Here is a 20,935-nt window from a genome sequence, read left to right as displayed (position 1 = left end):
TTTTGCCCTGTAAAAGCTACAGCCACAGGAAGCAGACGCAATATTAGGGAGGAGATGGAGCAGTCGAGCGGCAGGTTGTACGCTGGTCCACTCTCCCAGGCGGCCCTGAAGATCCTGGCAGCTCTACGGGCCGAGAATCAGGATCAGCGCAGGCGCAGTCTCCATTCCTCCAGCAGTCGCAGGCAAAGTCAGTCAGAGTAGAAATGAGCATTAAGTTGGTGTGCAAATAACATTTTCTATCCATTTCGAGTCCCTGCCGTAACTTTTTGTTTGATGTTTTAGCCCACATATGATTACTAGTACTTGAAGCACTATCATTATTTGACAAGTCATCCCACTTGTACATTTTGTAGATGTTTGTGATGAAACAAGGCAACTGAATAATCGGTACAGAAATGCTTTTGCTCATTCTGACCTACATACAAGTTATAAACTGTTATGTATTTGGATTTGCTTACTCTGTGTTTTTATGTTAGTGGAAAGGTGTAATTACACCCATGTGGAGTGTCAAAGCAGCTGCAGTCAGTCGGAAAGTAAAGAGACTTTCTCCTGTTGGTAAGTCAGATGAAATTGTGTCTTTTGACTATTATAAACATAAATAAATATATTTTATTAGTCTGCACCTCTCTAAAAAGATGGCCTTTGGGTAATCAGCCATGACTCCGCAGAGCAGAACCTAGCTGCATATGAGAAACATAAACTACTGGAGGCCATTTGATTACTCATCGACCATAAAATACCTAGCTAGACCAAAGTTCAGCGATAACTGCTATCAACTCTTTTTATACCATGTCCAATGTCAATATAGAGCTCAAATATTGCAAAGTCACGGGTAGTTTTTTCTTTCTTTTTTTTGCTGCGTCACCAACCTAGATTTTATTTTATTGAACAATATAAAGTAGTGTCTTCCTGTGAAGTGGAAGGAAAGAAAATATTTCCAAAATGTTTTGTGAGTAAAAAGAAGTAGTGTGGTGAACATTTGTAGCCTCTTTTCTCAATTCTGGTAGATTTATCTTTTGCAACAAATAGCTGCATGTTATTGTTGTATGTCTTTACTAGGTTTGCACATCTTGGTCCATCAATTACACCGATTCTTCTTTGTAACATAGCACAATCACCACTAGAGAGGACAGAGAGCATTTGTGTCTATACAACAAATTTCAAGACTTGTCATATAATCTGAGCTGGGTTTAAGTCTGGACTTTTCCATTTTCACACTTTAACATGCTTTGATTTAAACCTTTGCATTGTAGCTCTGGCTGTATATCTAGGATCATTTTCTTGTTTGAAAGAAAAACCTTTTTGGTAGTCTCAGGTTTTTCTACTAAGAAGAAAAACATTCCCACATCATCAAGCTTCATCATGTGGAGCTGGTGTGCTGTATTTTCAAACACAGCATTTTATATGAAGGCCAGTATCAATTTTGTCCTGATCTGATATAAATCATTGTTGGGGCCAGGTCCTGGTACGTTTGCAGCTGTGTCTCTCTTTCCATTTTCAGATGATGTATTGAACAGAGCACTATGAGATATAACACCCTGAGGCCTTCTCAGAACACCTGCATTTATACTGATATTAAAATAAAAAGGAGTTGGATTCTGGTGTCTAATTAAAGAATAAAGTTGCTCTGGATTTTATCTAGAAGCATCGACGTGATAGCAGGATGGAGCAGAAGACAGACTACAGTAATCCATTTACTTGTTTGTCAAAAAGCACAGCTTTCGATTTATTGGTCTATGTTCCCTATGGTTATAAGATGTGGATCCTATCTGACAGAATGAGGTTCCTCTTAGAGATGCCCTACTGCAATCCTCAAGAGCTACAATCCTGTTACTTTTAGATGCGTTTCTTCTCATAACACACCTGAATCAAATGGCTGATAAAAATCACACATAATTTTCTTTAAGCTTCACAAAAGATGTACTTCTTTGCATTAATCTAACACCTCAAATCTGAATAAAATATATTGAAGATTGTTGTTGGAAAAGCTCAGCACTTTTTACCGGCCTTCCTATGTCATAACTAGGGTTCATAAATAAGTTGTATTGCTGTGTAGTATTGTGATATTGCACAATGTTAGAAGACCTACAAATATTATTCTGTGTTGCTGCGATCCAGGCCCATCTGTGACCATAACTCTACCAACGAGACACAGAGTCGTCAGACTCCTGCCAATGTTCCGGCCTCTCTCCAGAAGAAAACTCCTCAGGCGTTCCCCTATCACCAGCGTTTCCAGACAGACTCCCACAGATCGTGCCCAGACCCCACTGCTCACTTGCCCAGACAGGTGGTGTCATCCTTTCAGGAGACAGAATCATCCTTCTACCAACACGACACATTTTCCTTTTCTCTCCAACTGCCAAACTGTCTGTCTGATCAACAAACTTCCCCTTGCAACAGGTAAGAAGCAGAGAAAGAGAACCATACAGTTGCAACGCTCAAATCTCCATGCTAATTGTTGTTTTTCTCCCAAAGATCTGCAGGTATATTAAAGCCAGCTTTCATGCTCAGTCAATTCAAAGCCGTTGAAGGCCCCGATGAAACGTTTCCCTCGACAACAGAGCAGCCTGATTCTCATTCTGCAGCTTGTCACACGCCATTACCCTTCTCTGACAAACGTAAAGAGACCGTGAACTCATCAAGTGCACATAATGAAGACGAAGCTATCTGGGATGTTGGTGCCAATGAGGCAGAGAGCCTTGAACTTTCAGGCAGGAGAGTAAAGTGGATAGAGAGTGTGTCTAACCTCTCAGAAGAGGCTGCTGGTGGTGTAGATAAACATCAGCAATCAGAGCTGAACACAAATGAAACGAAAAGGGGCCACTTGCCTCCCATTGACTTTGTAACAAAAGACGTGGGCCAGACGGTGGCTGATACAGCAGAGAGGAGACTCTCAGAGGGACCACTAGTTCAGTCTGAAGCCACTACATTTATCCTGGAGGACAACAGTGCTCACCACCTGGAACGGTCCGGCCTGGTAGCCGTGACGGTGGAAAGCAGGACAGAAACAGACTATGAGGGAAACATCGAACACAAACTGCTAAACTGCTTTGCTACTAAAGACACAGATTCACACAGAATAAACACAAATGTGCAGAACTTAGAGGAAGTCAGAGTTTTGCCTAAATCTGCAGGTGAGTTTTCTTGCGTTCTTATTTGTCATTTATTGTCTAATTTTCTGTTTTCAGTTTCCTCTATGTATTTACATTTCTATAACATCATGCTTAGTAGCGTTGTCTTAAATAGACAAATCATCATCCATTTATTAAATAATTTTACATACGCTGGTCGCCACCAGAGGGTGCTACAGTCCTTCTGTAAATGCATGCTTTCATCCACAGATTAAAAATATAGTACATTACCATAACAATTTAACTGAGAATATGTTTGGTTCAATTAGTCACCGTAAGAATTAAATATTTATATAGTATAAAGTTTTGATCCTACTTTTTGGGAGGGAACAGAATCTTAAAAATACAATTTTGAGCTCCAAGTTGATAGAATAAAAAGTATTTTTTCATATCCCACAGTAGGGAAATTCATAGAAAATATGGCTACATTGAACTGTGAATAATGTAGAATATAGTTTGTGTAGTCTGGAAAAGTATTGAATTCTGTTTTGTGTTGTCTAGGTTTTGAGAAGTATGGAAAACAGAAAATGGAAAAAAAAATTTCTTAGACTGGATCAACAAAACCATTGTTCAAAAGTTTGTCCATCCAATCAATCTATCTGTTGTTTTTTCCTTCTTCCGTGTTTAAAGACTGACCTTTTTAAAAATTGTGTCATGAATTCAAAGTGAAGTTTTCATGTATTTATTTTCTTGTTTTTGTTGCTAAAATTGAACTGAGGATTCTGGAAATATGAATCCTGCAAAGTACAAAATTGTAACAAGGAAAATGTGCTGGAGCCCTGGGAAAAGTAAAAGTTTTTACTTTGTTGCCAAAAAAAAAGAGAATTTAAACATACTTTAAATTTGTTCAAATTCTCTTTACACAAAGCTTTTAAACAAAAACAATTCAAAGGAAGTGCTTTTTTTCAACTTATTTGTTTTACAAGCAGAAGCAAATAGAAATGAACTAAAAATTGATTGAACATTAAGATGCATGTTGTTTATTTTGCTCTACGTTTCAGACTAAACAAGAAGGAAGTAGATGGCACACTAAGGAGTGCTTTATCAATTTTTCTTATTCATCCTGTATTGTAGAGCAACCAATCAAGCCAATAATTGTGTTTTTTGGACTGTGGGAGGAAACGAGAAGAGACAAAGCTGGGACCAGTATCATCTTACTTTAAGGCAACAGTGCTAACCAGCTTCAGTAATAATAACAATAAAACTTGAGGGAGTTGTTGCAGGGAAATACAAAAGCATTTGAACTCAAACATCAGTGCAACTCCGCCATCTTCCATTCTGCTGAGTGGCAGCGATGGCGTGTCAGTGCTGGGGAAACATCTTTGACATAATGTTGTGCTCACTCAGTTTTCAGCTGCATGAAGGAGCTTGAGTCTAAGATGCACAGACAGTGCTGAATCAACAGACACACATAAACTCATGTACAGATTCCCCGTCAGCAGCAAGCACGTTGATACTGTATAATCCTGGCAGAGCCCCCTCTGTTGCATTGTGCTGATGCATTCGGCTGTCTTTATGGCTTCGTACATGCTTTCTAAAAAATATGCTTGCACAACAGAATAGATTTACTGATTCACGATGTGCAAGAAAAGCGGTGATCTGATTTTTTAAAAACGCTGTCACTCGCCTTCTTCCAGAGGGCTCGGATGGTGAGCGATGTCTTGTACCAACGCTCTCCCTGAAGTTCGAGCCGCTCGGGTCAGAGTTCAGACCTCTCGATCGTCCCGACAACCAGCAACATCATGGCGATCTGCAGGTGAGTCTTAGTGGAACAAAACAGAAATCTGAGACGATGCAAAATGAGATGAAGATGGTTTTTTAAATCAGGTGCTGAAATTTCTAATGAAAACTTTTAGTTCCGGAAAATAACACGAAAAGCAGTTTATTTGGGACTTTCTCACTTTTTTTGTAGAGACTTACTCAACCACTACCTCTGCCTCTTAATCCCTGTTCTGGGGACACTTGTTACTGTTATTGCAGGCATCCAAGAAGTCCTTAAATTTTAATCGCTGCTTTCAGCAGGGGATTAGGTCTCTGTGTCTTCACACACTGACAAATTAATCTGTCTAGCATGAAATTGGGAAGTAGAGGAAGTGTTTCAGCACACAGACAACTGAAGGCTCTTTGCTAAGCTATAAAAGTTCACCAAAAGTTCTTGAAAAGCTGTCCCGACGTCATTGGGTGCTGTTGTCCTTTGTGATAAGGTCTACAAAGTGAACAAAAGGGTGGGGCTTATATGGCTCTACAGATAAATCGGTGGATCGAAGATGTGGGATTGCGTGGAAAAGATGGAGGGAGGAAGGAGATTACAGAAAGAGGTGCAAGGCGATACTGTATTGCTACAATCAGCAGGGGATGTTCTCTCCCTCTCTTCTCATTCACTCTCTCACAGCTTCGTTTGCCTGGCGCTCGGCTACGGGCCATGGCCTGCCTTGGTTTTCTATCTATATCCTGTAGCACAGCACCCGGGGGAGGTTCATGACTTTGTCAGCAGGAAAACGGGCTGTGTTTACAAGGAAATCAGGAAGATTCTCCTCAGGGAGCTGATTCACAGGAATGCCTGTCCACCGAACACTTTGCTGACAACCGTACAGAATTTTGCACCTTCATCCACTTGCTCATTATATTCTCCGAAAGTTATCACATCTCTTTTACGTCTCTTGGAGAATTTTAGAGACTTTATATGAGTAATGAATTGTAATTTATTATCAGGAAGCTTGTGTAATTAACACCTTACTAGTGCAACAATCACAATATTGAATCATGTAATTTAAGTAACAAAATAGGAAAAGCAAACCTTTCCTGAAAAAAAAAAAATGTGGGAACAGATGGGGTTTGGTGTATGAAGGTGACCCCGTGACCCTGTCCCAGCTTCAGGCAGACTTCTCAGACGAACAACATCTCCGCTGTCTGACTTCCAGTCTGGGAAGCAGAGCTGAGGGCTGAGTCCCACATTCATTTTTTACCCTTCCTTAGTTAGGTAACATCTGAAGGCAATGACACTGCATTTTATCTATTTCATGATGAATGCAAATATGCATTTTTTTTCGTGATTACTTGTTAAAAATAATTGAAAGGCATGAAGAATTTACTCAGTAAGTAAATTGTAAATTGTAGTACCCTGACTACTACAATTTACTACAATGGGCTGTTTTTGTGCATCAAAGATATTAACATTTGTGGACTTAATAAAATATGAACACGTTCCAATGGTTTTCATATTTTTGCAAAGTACTATATGTGCATCTATAAAATGTCTGTATTCGTGTCATTCTTTGTGGGTATTCTTTGTACAACATCTTAAAAGATCTTCATAAACACTGATTTTATTTTTTGTTTTTTGTGCTTTGCTTTTTTTTTTTTTTTTTTTACTGTTTTCTGCTCATCTTTGGTGAAGACCAAGAGAAAATCAGATGTGGTCCTGATCCCAGAAAGGTCACAAAACTCCTCCTTGCCCCAGGACTTGATCACAAATACAACATCACTTGACAAAGAACTATACACAAAACAACAGACTTCTGGGATTCACTCACATCATCCTCCATCCTTTCCCCAAAAAAGAAAATGTGATGTTTTCCAGGATCAATGTGTAAATCTACCCCTCAAGAGCCACAAAAAAAGTCGCCCTCCAAAGTGGCAACCGCCTCATTCCTCATCACGGACAGCGGTGGAAGGAGGCGTCAGCGAGGTGAAAAAAATCAGACTTCAACCATCTATTTCTGGATGCCCAACGTCATCAGAAGAACAGCAGGTTAAAATCACTCCGAAGACAGATGTTAGGTTTAAAATCCCTACACAATCACATGTTCTGGAGCAAACTCGGCTCATTAGTCAGAGCAAACTGGAAAAGTCCTCCAACGAAATGGGAATGTTTGGGCCCAAACAGAAGCTCTTTGCCAAACGATGCAAACACAGGTTGGCCAAATTGAGGATTGATCCAGCCATCAATGGTCTAAAAGGTTTTCATGACGTGGTTACGACTAGTGAGCTACAAGCTCACTCCAGAGCTGGCTTACAACCTACAAGCCTGACATCTGATGGCAGAATAAAGGATTCTGGGAGGCTGAACCCAGAGGAGAGAGTGGAGATGCTGCAGCAGGCTGGGCAGGCTGAGGCGGTGGTGCTCACCATGATGTTTCAGGATGGAGCAACCCAGTTAGACCATGAACAGGTGAGTGGACTCTAGTGGCCTGTACACTGAGATTGCAAGATAGGTCACTGGTCCTGAACATTAGCGTTACAGTTCTTTGCTCCATTTGGGTAAATTCAACATGAGTCAATGTATTAAAGCAGTCAGGGTAACTGCTGTTAATACAATGCATTTCTCTGCATTTTGTAACTTTAATCACCACAGTTACGTGTTAAATTTATAAATAAAAATGCAGTCAAATTGTATTTCTACCTTTAAATTCCAACTTCAGGGAGAGGAAACTGTTCTGTTAATTTTTCCAAATAGAAACTCAGTAAAATCCCCAGAGCGGTTGTTTTCTTCATCAGTCAACCATCTAGCAGATAAAAATGTAAATCTGCCAGAAATACTGCTTTAAAATACCTCAAATAGCAAATTTTAGTGTTTACTACTTGTTTTTAAAAGTTAATCGTCTGGTCTTACCAGTACAATAATTTGTTTTAAAGCCTTTTTTGACACATGCCTGCTGTTCTGTTTAACATGTTCTCTTCTGATTCCTGACATAGAAGCTCGCTCCAGCAGTGTGTGGCCTCCTTGTGCTGATGAAGAATGATCTTTGCTGCACCACGCCTTGTTGGTCACTGGAGCCGAATGACAGCCTGGTCTACTTAAAACTAGAGCACAACCCTCCGTGGGCACAACAGCAACTTCAGCACACTCAGCAGCCTTTTACCAGGTCTGTCTGTCTGAATGAGAGAAACCTTTGTACGACAAAGAGCTTCACTGTAAATCTCGATTAGTTTTGCATCTTTCGTAAACATGCTGAAGCCCTAAAAGTGTCTTTATAATTCTGTGCCACAGAGATATGATACTATGTGTGCTGTCAAGGTCTAAACTGGTGGTTTGCTATAAAGCCAAGGATTTTCTTCGTACAGTTTTGCTGCTATACAATCAGGATCTAAGCTGGAAACGAGGTATAGCTCTTGAGATGACGCATCTTCACACTCTTCTCATACCACAACTTGTGCATTCGTTTTCAGCTTCAGCTGCCTTCGGGGATTGTTGTGTATCTTCACATGTATAGGCTTGTTGAAGTTTATGATGATGTTTGGAAGAATTTTCAGAAAAAAATGAACCCCAGGTTTTAAGTGACATATATTTACTTCTGAGCGTACCTTATAAGGAGCACATCTTGTTCTCCTACACAAGAGATTTGAGCTATAGGAGGATGACTAGTTGGAGTCAAAGTTTAAACAAATACAAGCAGCTGCTTTCATTATAGCAGACAGATGAGGTGAGTCTATTTATTTGTCTTTTGCTTTTCTTGATAGTTTCCTATTTTATGGCAGTTTTTTTTTTTAATTTAAATGATTTTTGTTTTTTTACTTAAAGTATTTTTGTCCAAGCATACTTGTAACATTGTTTTTTTTCCAATGTAAATTAAATGAAATCACATATTTGTGGCTGCATAATACATTTTGCTTCCTTTGAATGGAACAAACTCAGGCTGTTTCTGTAATACGAAACAATACGAAACACTCATAGTTCTCCAAACACTTAGCCAACCCTTTCTAGACGAGGTCTATTCAGTTAATTCTTCCAGTCTCTTTTTATATTGGCCTATTCCGTGTGATGTTCTTTTATTCATGCTTTCATTTTCACTGTTTGCAGTTGCAGGTTGTCAGATCCAAGATCCACAGGTTTCAGGGTGGCTGCTGGATCCCTCTGATCCCTCCTCCTGCTTCAAAGACCTGCTTAATAAACACTGCAAAAAGCCACATGCAACACCCTCCCTGAGTACTGACAAGGTTAGTCAAATGTCACTTAATTAGCTTCTGAGCACAGCAAGTGGTTGAAAGTTACTGCACTGTACTTCTGGAACTGTCAGAGGCTTCTTGTTTATGCTATGTTTCCATTCAGAGACAGTACGTCTCACTAAAATGTACTGCACTTGTCTTAAAGTGGAACATTTGGATCACGATAAATCTAACTTTTTTCGGATCTATGAGGGATTTGAAGGTCAAAGTTACTATAGATAATCTGAAAAATATATTTCTAGCAGTTAATTATGGATCATCTGGCTGGGAAAAAGACGAACATAAAAACTTAAATGTATCAGAGCATTGCAGAGGTCCTAGAACGGCAGAGATTTCATTTATAGAGGTACAACAAACACAAAAGATGAATGTTTTAGTAAGTTTGTTGAGTTTACTGAACCCAGAGTGTAGAATCTGAAGTTTAAAGAACCTCATGAAACTTTTAGGGGATGCTGGTATGTTTTACGGATGTTTTGATGCATTTTCAGTTTAGGTTTAATTATCCCAGAGCTTGATTGAAATAGAGAGTAATTAAGGTAGCGACATAATGGCCTCAGACATAATGGCCTCTTTACCAAACTAATAAACACCTAGGATAAAACCATTTTAAACCGGATAGAGACAAAATTATATGTGGCCCTTCTTTCTGCCTTTGTTTCTAAACTTATTTGTTTTTTTTGTGTTTTTATTTTTAATGTTCTCACATAAACGTCAGCTAAAAAGTGTATGCAACTTTACGTTGTGCTTTTTAAAGTGTTTTTATGTATACTTAAATTGCAGAATGTGTTCCCCTTTTGCCCTTCTGCTCTTCAGAGCAACACAAGCGCAACAGTCTAATCTTTGTTGGTTAATGAGATATAGTTTTAAATGAGTGTTGCGTTAATTAAAGTGGGTGTTGCTCTTTTAATTTCCACACCATTGCGTGGTGTTTTTGCGGATGTACATTCACAAAAACACCATAATGTTGAGTAATACTGTTTCTCTTCTCAGCCGTCTTACTCTGTTCACCTGTCTGCTCTCTTTTGTTTAGGCCTCTCAGATCATTTCAAGTCTCTATTGGCTCTTTGACCTTCATCTGGCCTTATGCTCTAAACTACAGGTTGGTTGTACAAACGGCTTTAATTAACTACGTGTGAAATGACACTATTAACCTGCCTGACTGATTGAATTTTCAGAGCCATGGCTTGTGGGAACTCTACTCAGAAATAGAGCTGAGAATGATCACTGTTCTTGCTGGTAAACACTATTGTTGGCTCCTGAAAAAGCAACAGAATCTTGATTTAATATACATTTTTATGACTTTTTTTGTTTTAATCCCTATATTAGTAAGATTTTATATAAGATTATGAGACTATTATTACCAATAGAAAGCCTTATTGTCTAATTATTACACTTATTTTCAAGTCTTGAGTGTCAGAAGATGTGTGTTGCGTTTCAGTCATGGAAAGCCACTGCATCTCTGTGGACAAAGGAGCACTTAAGAGAACTTCAGACCTGCTTGGGGTAAGGTGGATTCAATCTTTGAAATGTTTCACGGGAGATTTTAGCAGTATCCTTCAACAACACCGGAACAGATCAGTGTAGTACAAACAAATATTTTCCACTCAGTGGAAGCAATTTTAGAAAGTATACCTTTTTAAGCTATGTTTACACTAGAAAACAATCTGTCACCCATTTGGCTCCAACACTTTGGAAAAAAATGCTTATAAGTTGAAATCAATTTGTTTAACGATGTTTAAAAAGTCAAAGCCTGCCACACACTCTTTAGAACAGTGGTTTTGAATTTGAAAGTGAGGGCGAAATTAATATTTGTCAGTCCAAGTGGCATTAAATATATTGTTATTGACAAATTTACATGTCAGAGGTGATAAAGACATGTTGTGTGACTCAAGCTAGCTAGAATCGCTTCTTGAGAGACAACGATGCGATTCTTCCTGAGTTTACTATGCCACCGAATGCTACGTCTGTAGGAAGCATCAAAATGATGAATCTGCTTTAAAGAACAGTTGTGGTTGTGGGTTATGTATGTTTTTAAGATTTTCTGTTTAGTTTATGACCTTTGATGATTATTGGCCTTTAAATGTGTGTTTTTGTTTTTTTTTTTTGCTGCATCATTCTGGGTGAAGTTTTGGCTACAGAAGCACAGTGTGGGAGATAGTAGGCTTCAAAGAAAGGTTAAGCAGTGAGACCTCTGGCGTGCAAAGTGGAAAAATGTAAAATCTGACGAAACACTTTTGGGTTTCCTTCTTCTGTTGGAGGTGAACGTCTTCTGGGATTGTTTTTTTTCCTCAGAAATAAAAATGAAGTCTGGAGACTATATGCAATTTATCACGGTCTGACAAAGACACTGATTACTGTTGCAGATTCAGATCCCTGCAGTCTTTTTTTTTTTTTTTCAGGCGCAGAATCAAACATATTCCCTTAAACTCACTCACATCTGTTGGAAGCACCAGCAGGGGAGTTGTTGTGGAGACAGTCTTGGTATCTTGGCTACTAGGACTATAAATAGACTCGATGGTCCTGATTTTCTTTCTCTTTTAAGAGGCTGTGTTGCATGAAAGAACATTACACACACACACACTGGCGGAGACACTGACGTTCACAGCTGAGTGTTCGCTTGTCTCTTTGCAGTATTCAGTAATGGTGAATGCAGTCAGGTGTGTCCCCACACTGTCGTTTTGGATTTTCTGTCTGAGCTGTCAGGTTCACCTGTCTGAACATCAAGTCTGTTCTGTCAGGGCGTGTCTCGCAGACATGCTCAACTGGTGTTTTGTTTTGCAAGACAGCATCACTAAAATTCAGCAAGACAGGTGTCACTGAAAGAGTCCTTCGCTTTTTGACTGAGCTGTTCAGATCACAGTAGAGATCCTTTTAATTTCTAGTTGATCAGGATCAAAAGGGGGAAAACTGCATTTTGACAGAACAAGAAAAGCACTGATTCACAGTTGGCACACATATCTCCTCCAAGCCTGTACTATCTAAAGGGCTAGCATCTAATATTGATGAGGCAGTCTGGAACCTGCTGCAGGCAACGAGGGAGACGGAGAGAAAAAGTCCAGTTTTTGGAGTTTGGGTGGATGTTTGCCAGCTAGCCTCATTTTGCCCTTTCATTGTCGGCCTCTGCATTTCTTCGTGTTTGCATCCTTTGTTTGCCAACCCCCAGGGTTCTTACAGAGTCTGGAAAAGTTTGGTATTAACTCTTGGTTTTTTCCATGTTTGAAAATATGTGGAAAGACAAAGTTTAATATAAAAATGTTTAGAATTTTAGACCATTTCCAATTCTCTAAAAGATGGAACCATCCATCCTCTTATCTACTCTTCCTCCTTGTCATTTCCTACCCGTCTCTTTTTCAGTTTTATTGCTTCAAGTGGCATTTGATATGTGTGTGGAGATTGTCTTTTATTCTTGTACTTTTTGTCAGCTTTTTTTCCAGATGATTTCTCTCACTTTTTTTATTAAAAATAGGTCCCAACACATTATGTTCCCTGACAGTGCCCCATTTCCTTTAACACTCACAAATCTGTTATTTTCTCTGTACTGTCTTGTTTCTTATGTGGTCATCCCTTTTGCTTTTTATACTTTTTCTGGTCTATTTTGTGCCTTTGAAGAGCTTAAGCAAAAAGCTGCTGTCTGTAACCGCCACACAATCTGTTGAGGAATAATATTTAAACAACTTTAAACCCAGCTGTCAAAGTTCATATTAAATAAGTATGAATTATTTGACATTACTGCATTCATTTTTCTATTCTCTGCTTAGATTTCTTCTATTTCCTCATTCATTTATCACCTTTATCTGTTTCTCAATACAGTTTGTTTTTATTTCTATTAACTTGCACTTTATTACAACAAAGTTGCTGCGTTGCCAATGCATCATCTTAAGTTCTCTGTGAAGATTTCAGTTTCTTTATTGTTGCTTTGTTTGTAAAGATATTTGACAGTTCTTTTTGTATCCTACATGCATTTTCTGCTTGGCTAAAGTGTGTAGCTGTAACAGGCTCAACTTAGTTATATAGATTTCAGTGTTAAATCTGAAATCTATATTTCAGATTTAACACTGAATCTGAAATATTCAGATTCAGTGAATATTTCACTGAAATATTCACTGAATCATTGAATATTTCACAGAAATATTTTGGAGAATATTTCTGTGAAATATTCTCCTAAACTTTACCTTAGGGTTCAGTTCCTGGTCAAATGAAATGGATGTCCTACATCTTGTAAAACTTAAAATTGTGGCTCTGTAGGTGAGCCTATATCAGAGAAAAATGTACAAATCTTTAAAATGGCTTTATATTCATGGAATGATGAAACAAAACTTTTCAGCTAAAACAAAATTATCCATTCATTTTTGTGTGTGTTTTCTTTTCACTAAAAATGTTTATGTTTCTGGCAGACTAAAATGAAACAGCTGGAGCAAGAGGCCCACAAAGCAGCTGGGGAAATATTCTTGGTGACCAGCAGCGCTCAGCTACGAACAGTAAGTTAAAATTGGACTTCTGTTTGCAGAAAGCTTTGCAAACTGATTCATTAGCGTAAGTTCCTAAAAAACATGGACAGGGTAGAGTTAAAATCTGAACGACTTTTCTGTGAGCTGTGTCTTGTATGTGTGTTTTACTTTCAATATGCAATGTTTGAAGGTACTGTTTGAGAAGTTGCGCTTGCAGGAGCGCTGTGAGAACAAGAAGCTTCCCAAGACTATCAACAAACAACAACAGTCAACATCAGAGGCAGCGGTACAGGAAACACACAAACACACACAGTCATGTCAGTTTAAACTGCATGTCTTTACTAATTCATAAAACCTTACGTTAATTTATTATTGCAATATGAATACATATTTTCATGCACATGAATCATAAAGAGCAAAGATAGCGAACATCTAAATATACAGTATATATCACTCCAGCATAAAGTTATTTATAAAATATCTCCTATAGTTAAAGTACTTCAATACATAGAATTAGAACAAAAAAAGTGATACAAAGCGAGAAATACAAGGAGTAATGCAGATTCATGACAAAAACTACTTTTGAAGTTCAATAATTATGATATTCTTGTTGCAGTTGCTACAGCTCCAGGACCTTCATCCTCTGCCAAAAATCATCCTGGAATACCGACAGGTCGGCTATGTTAATAAAGTTTACAGTCTTGCCCATTCTTTTCAAATTTTGTATTAGTAGGATTGATATTTTACCTAGCCAAACTCTGTAAGAGGATCCGCCTGACCCTATCTCATTTCTTAAACACAGCGAATGCATAAACTGTGCAGCAGTGGAGCATTTTTGTTTTGGTTGTTCCTAACAGGTTCTTGCATTGTTTCCTCCAGGTTCACAAGATCAAGTCCACGTTTGTTGATGGGATTTTGTCGTGCATGAAGAGCAAGGTGAGGCAACTGCTGGTTTCATGTGGCAAAACTGTTCAATGTCACAACATTTATGGCTATTAAAAAAAACAATTGCAAAGTTATTCGCTCACTTTTATGCAAAAAAAGAAAGAAGAAATAAGTCTTTTTAACTTTTTGGAAGTTCTAATGCTTGTATTTGAATATTACTTGAAAAATCTTTCCTAACTTTTAAAGGATTAGGTCTCCATCATTACAATGATGTGGTAACTCTAATGCTGTAGACTTGTCTCATAGTATTTATCTCTATGTCAGCTTTATCTACAGCACTTTATAAACAAAGTTTCCCTAAAGGCCTGCATAACAAGATGCAATAGAAACAAAGAACAGTAAAAAAAAAAAAAGCTCATAAGAACAGTAAAATAAAACAGTGAAGGTAATACAAATACAATTAAAACTAACATAACACAGTAGTAAATTCCTTCTGTAGGACATAATAAAAAGTGATAAAATTACGATGTAATGCTCTGTTGGAGTCTAAAACTAAGGGCTAGCATTTTTATGGATTGCTAAATTCCTGCATAATTTAGAAGCAGCAACCCGAGAAGGAGCAGCTACCTCTGCTTTCCTGTTTGGACCTAGAGACTTCGAAACGCAATTTGTTATTTCACCTCAATGTTTATGTTACCGTAACATGTTTTAACTGACCCGTGAAATAGCATGTTGTTTGGAAGAACCTTAAAAATCAGCTATGAAGTCCTATAAACATGTGACAAACATGAAGTGGAATATTTATGCTCATGTTCCTGTAATCAGAGGCCCATCGGGTTTGCAATAATCTAAATGGATAAATATCAAAACATGGAAAAATCTGCATCTTTAGGAGAAATTTTTACTTTTCCCCCAACATAAAGGTAAAGCGTAAAAAAAAGCTACCCTTGAAAACTTAAGTTGCTTTTCGTGAATTTAAAGAGAAATTTTTAGGTTTTAACATGTTTATGTTGTTGCTCAAGATTGGTATATTAGTGGTTTGTTCCCTCAAATACAATGACTTCCACTTCGGTAAACTTTCCCGACCCCATTGAGGTCGGGAAAGCATGTAAGAAAATGGATGGATGGATGAAACACCATGTCTGAGCTAGTTCCCCAAAGCTGTCACACTCTTTTTCCTGCCAGTGTTGTATTAATTTGTCAGGAAAGTTCTTCATCTGACTGTCTCTTCACATGGGCCTCAGTCAAACCTCACATATGGGAGCGACAGCTTTTGTTAGTCAAATCTGTTGTCGAACCTGCAAAGGCTGTCTGTTTGGCTGATGGTGAAAGTGATTCATTTGGTGGTCTTTTAGCCAGAGCAGGCAGCAATCCCAGGACAGAAAAAAAAAAACATAGAATGAGATGCATACAAATCCCTTCCGTTACATGTGTGGCTTTATGCAGTGGCAAACCTAAACTGGAATTAGATAGAAATGAAAGTGGAAACAAACAAAACTACTCAAAATATATAATGTGTTTTGATATGGCATCTTGTCCAAATATTATCTTTTCTTTTCTTCAATTTATGTACTTAAATGTTTAACGGCAGACTTGATCATTATTATGCTCGACGTTCTCCTTTGTCTAACTGGATCTACAATTTCCAAATTGTTCAAACTGGGCATGGTCGATGGCCAAAAACACACTAATCCACAAACTGACGGTGGCTTCAGCTGTTCTTCTCAGTTTCAACTGGGAAGCAATAAGCTACATGGAACAGTTCTGGATCAGATGTCTTCCTGTTTGATTTGATTAGTATCACCTTAACTTTGTGTATGTTTGTGTCCATTTGAACACATCAGAACTACATTTCCTCTACGTGGCACCAGACGAGTGCTGTGACTGGGAGGATATCAGCCAAACACCCTGTAAGTACAGCCAACATGGCGTCTCCTGGGATTCGTCTCTGTCTTCATGTGTTGTTGTTGTCTGACTGAGTGGAGCTTTCCATGGTGCTGAACCTCAGCCAGCAGTTCTTGCATTGTAGTTATAAGATCCTGCAGAATATACAAGAAAATATCTTAATATTAAGATATTAAAAGGTTTAAATATATGTAGCAATTAAAATAATATGAGGGCGAAATAAAACTTTGTGAATTTAAATAATATGAAGTTTATTTGAAGAAGAAAATTGTTAGTGTTGAACAATTATGTAAATAAAGCAGGGAACATTTTGTACGCTGGAAATGTAATTTTGTTGTCTCCTTTTAATAACTTTTCAGATTTTGTTTCTGAACATCTATTTTTGTTTTTTAATTGAATAATCAGTTCGAAATATTCTGACAGACGCATGCATTTTTTTGCTTTTATAAGCAATAACAAGCTGAGGGTTTCAGTGAGCGGTGTCTATGACTCAGACTAGAACAGAAAGTTTTAAAATCATAAATGTGTGTGCGTGTTTCAGAAAGGGAATAATTCAGACTAACAGTGTTGCATTAAAATGCTTTTTATGGAGTCAGGGAAACAGTGCTGTTGAAAAATTCATTATTATTCTTTGAGCAGACATAGACTTGTACATACTTCAAAGAAGTGACAGTTTTAAATAGTTTGAAAAATATTTCCAGCGTTGGTGACTTTTCCTTTACCTTGCCTACTCCCTCAACCCTCCTAAATTATTTTAGAAATTTGCATGCAGAGCCCTCCAGAAATGTTAGTAATCTGTGAAAAGATGTGCAGAAACCCTGAAAATATATTCGTCTTTGGTTGCAGTACCATAATCTCTCAGAACTTTTCAAGGTCCTTGCTTTAAATCTTTTAGTGAATTTATTCACTGTGGAAAAGAATTTTTATTTACCATAACATCTGTGCCTTAAAATTTTAATTAGTAAATAATGACTTTTTATTTTCATTTAGCTATTAAATTACACTGCTACCATAAAAGACAAATTAATTTCAAGCCTATTTAAACATCTTTGCAATTTTTTGCCAGTTTCAAACAGTTTTCAGTGATCGGCACGAATACCCCTCATACCAGCACCAAAAAAATTGGTGCTGGTATTCCTTTTAAAACCGGCCTTTCAAATATGAGAGCAAAATACTCCGAAAACAGTGCGTTGCAAGAAATGAAAAAAGAACAAAAAAAGTCAAAGTTCAAGTAGAACTTTGAAAAATCTCCAAACAGCCTAGAGAAGAGTTAGTCTAAACTACTTTAAAGATATTTAAAAGGAAAGTCCAGCGTCTGAGATACAAAATACTAAGAAAAGTAGGCGCTTGATATTTTATCACAGTACTGAATATCAAGAGACACAGGCCCTACATCTTTTCTACTTCCACTATGAAGCCTAACCACTCCTGCCTGGTATGTGACGATCGATAGCTCATTTCTACATTCCCCGTGTGTCAGGGTCCATTAGTTCCTTCACTTTGTATTTTAGCTCTCATCTGAATGAAATACACATCTATTTCTGTGCGAAGCTATTGGACTTGTCCAATCTCCCTTTGCGAGTCGTGAGCAAAGGAGGTGTAGAGTGAATTGATTGTGCTGCTGGTAAAAGATTGATGTGGCTGCTGGTGAGCTGTGGTGTAACACCGCTCTGATTCATCTCCTCAAACGCAAATATGGGAATTGATTGATTATCACATTAAGGTTGTTTGCTTAAATGCTTGCATGCAGTAATTTATGTGTACCAGTGTTGATATGAGTAAGTCGGTTTGATCATGGGGCGTGAGGGTTGGGATTTGATTTCTAATTGATTCTATAATAAAATAGAACAGCTGTGCAACTAAATTATCTGTGACCAGATTTAACTAAAGACTCTATGTCTTCTTTCTTTTTTTACTAGTTTTTGTTTTTGTTTTAAGTTCGGAGCCCCTGGTAGTTGCATACAATTCAAGGTAAAAAGGGTGGCAATATGAGAAAAAGAACAAAAGAAAGAAAATGGCAGTTTAGAAAGGAGCATCAGTGCTTAAAACAAGAGGACACTCAGAAAGAATGTAATGATAGTAAAGTAGTTAGCTTAAAAGTGAGTTTATACAGCAAATATTTATGACAATTTGCCCACTAAGAAAGTGGGAGGCAGGAAAAATGTTCGATGACGGCAGTAACTTGGAGACCTAAAACAATGGCACCCTATCCAGGGATTTAAAAGCTGTTTGTGGCAAACCCAGTCTGTCACCACACTGGTAAATATGGCTATACTGACTAATGACAAAAGTAAAAAAAATATATATATATACAATTCTTGTGATGTTTAAGGACATATAATTTTTCTGCTATAACCAATACTGTTACTCTGATGCTCATTTCCATTTCTCCCAGCAACTGTCACAGAATGGCTTACTTTATAGGGAATGAAGCAGGGCATTTACTGTCGGTGTGAATGGAAGCAGCTGAAAGTCACTTTTTCGTAATCCTGAGTCAAAGTGTTGTCAACACAGAAACCATTTGCAGGTGAAAAGAAAAATTGTAGAGAATTATTGGATGCTAGGATATAATATTTGATCTTTCTTTCTTGAAAGATTAAAAAGATCTTGTTAAATCTTAATTTGATTATTAAAATAGGTTCAAATAGAATAGTAGTTTTTAAATTACTACAAATACTATGTGGAACTACCACAACTTTGAGTAAACGTAAAGCCTTGTATGTATAATTCAATAAAGCACTAAGCAGTAGGAAGAACTGCTTATTGTTTTTAGTTTATATTTTTAAAACAGAAAAAAAATCTGTAAATTTAAGAGTTAAACTAAAAAAGAGAGGATGTGCAGCCAGTCCCCACCCACAGATGTAGTTCAGATGCTAATATGAAAATGAGGAGAGTTGAAACGGGATATGACTTTGATCTGTTATGAATATAGTCGAGGTAATCCCAGTCTGCAGTAAAAGCAGGAGACATAAAAGCAGCACTGTGAGAAATCAGTTGTGCTGAACAGAGAAAGAAGTAGGTCTGCGCAGAGCTAGCTCATGTTTTGATCTAAAAAATGGAAAATGCCATCCAGTCTGTGTGATCCGCAGTGGTGGCAATATCTGCTGGTGCTATGCACTTCTTTTTCATTTCCTTTAACATGTTAATCTTTTGTCTGCTATTTTGGTGGTTCAGTATGTTTCTTTCGCAGTCATAAACATTGCCTGTCTTTTCTACTATATGATTATTTGTATAACTTTCTGTGGAGATCTTTGCCTTTTCCTTCTGCTATTCATTCTTTGAATCCGAAGAAGACAAACATGACACCTAATTAGATTGAACTTCCTCCTGCTAATTTTCTGTCACAAACTCAACAACATTCTCGGCCCCAGTCGTTTAAGTAGGATTCCACTGTTTCATTTGTTTAGTTTTTTTTTGTCGTTCTTTGACAGATTTGCACAATTCTCTCTCCTCTTGTTTTACTAAAACAGTGAAACAGTTTTTGACTTGCTGCTCTGTTTCATATCTGAATGTTAGAGCGTTATTGGTGCTGTAGGATAAACGAGTGGAAATCTGTGACAGATTGACACTGTACAAGAAACATAACGTTCTTTACCTTTCCTTTGTGAGCCCAGTTAAAATTACCAAAATATTATATTATTGGGACCTGCCATAGAAATGCAAAGGAGAGCATTGAAATGCCTTGCAAAGCACGGAAGCCCCCTATCATTGGGGCCTGCCATAGCATTACATAGGGAAGAGCAGTGACCGGCTGTCAGGAATCTTTTACTCAACGGATTTGAGTGGATAAAAAATAGCGGGCAACCTGGTGGGAGTGCCACAGTAGAAGAGAACGGTCAAGATCCCTCATCTGAGATTAAAGACAAGAACATATCATGAGGTGCGTTTTCAGGCACGTCCCACCGTGTGAAGGCCAAGGGGAAGACCCAGGACACGATGGAGGGACTATGTTTCTCATCTGATCTGGGTACTAGTGGACCATGTGGCTAAGGAGAGGGAAATCTGGACCTCCTTACTTTTTAACTAAATGCATAGGTTTTCTCCAGGTGCTCTGGTTTTTCCTGCCTTCGGGAAAAAAAGTGATTAGGCCAATTGATCTCTTTTAAATTTACCTTTGTTTCTTGCTCACCAACTGTTGGAGACATTCTATAAATGGACACACTCTTTAAACTAAATGCATAGGTTTTCTCCGGGTGCTCCGGTTTTTCCTACCTTCGGGAAAAAAATTGATTAGGTTAATTGGTCTTCAAAAGAGCAGAAGAAATCTTATGTTTTTTGAACAATAACAATATTTGTTGTTAATCAGTTGCTAAGAGATTAGCACGTTTTCTGGTAGCAAAGTGCCACAAAGTAAACATCTGGCTTTTACTTTTGCAAAATTTACCAACTGGAAATTTATTGTGTCTAAACAGATTAACAGTATTTCAGAAGAGCTAACCTTTCATAAATAATATTATTATTCATTATTAACAGTTAGTTTGGTTATTAATTATCGATGCTAACGAATACATATATATATATATATATATATGTATGTATTTGTTGCAAAAATAATACAGACATTCATCATAAAAGTAAAAACATGATTTAGACTTCGTGGCAGTTCGTTAGCAGTGATAA

The 20,935-nt window shown here is 37.7% G+C and overlaps 1 protein-coding gene across 1 annotated transcript in view; it reads left to right on the top strand.

Moving 5' to 3' along the window:
* poln (polymerase (DNA directed) nu) overlaps positions 1 to 20,935 on the top strand; it is a 55,462-nt gene that overhangs the window by 8,126 nt on the left and 26,401 nt on the right. Inside the window, exons 2-18 of the mRNA XM_008427978.1 lie at positions 17 to 187; positions 477 to 555; positions 2,119 to 2,400; positions 2,476 to 3,134; positions 4,769 to 4,887; positions 6,529 to 7,302; positions 7,827 to 7,996; positions 8,122 to 8,234; positions 8,932 to 9,068; positions 10,108 to 10,176; positions 10,253 to 10,313; positions 10,516 to 10,580; positions 13,472 to 13,555; positions 13,716 to 13,811; positions 14,142 to 14,198; positions 14,405 to 14,461; positions 16,255 to 16,320. Coding sequence (XP_008426200.1) covers positions 55 to 187; positions 477 to 555; positions 2,119 to 2,400; positions 2,476 to 3,134; positions 4,769 to 4,887; positions 6,529 to 7,302; positions 7,827 to 7,996; positions 8,122 to 8,234; positions 8,932 to 9,068; positions 10,108 to 10,176; positions 10,253 to 10,313; positions 10,516 to 10,580; positions 13,472 to 13,555; positions 13,716 to 13,811; positions 14,142 to 14,198; positions 14,405 to 14,461; positions 16,255 to 16,320 — 3,021 coding nt within the window. The 5' untranslated portion in view covers positions 17 to 54. The remainder of the gene's footprint in view (positions 1 to 16; positions 188 to 476; positions 556 to 2,118; positions 2,401 to 2,475; positions 3,135 to 4,768; positions 4,888 to 6,528; positions 7,303 to 7,826; positions 7,997 to 8,121; positions 8,235 to 8,931; positions 9,069 to 10,107; positions 10,177 to 10,252; positions 10,314 to 10,515; positions 10,581 to 13,471; positions 13,556 to 13,715; positions 13,812 to 14,141; positions 14,199 to 14,404; positions 14,462 to 16,254; positions 16,321 to 20,935) is intronic.

This window comes from Poecilia reticulata, linkage group LG14 (assembly GCF_000633615.1).
Source record: "Poecilia reticulata strain Guanapo linkage group LG14, Guppy_female_1.0+MT, whole genome shotgun sequence".
In the NCBI taxonomy this organism is placed as follows: Eukaryota; Metazoa; Chordata; class Actinopteri; order Cyprinodontiformes; family Poeciliidae; genus Poecilia; species Poecilia reticulata.
This window is presented reverse-complemented; position numbering and strand designations above follow the sequence as displayed.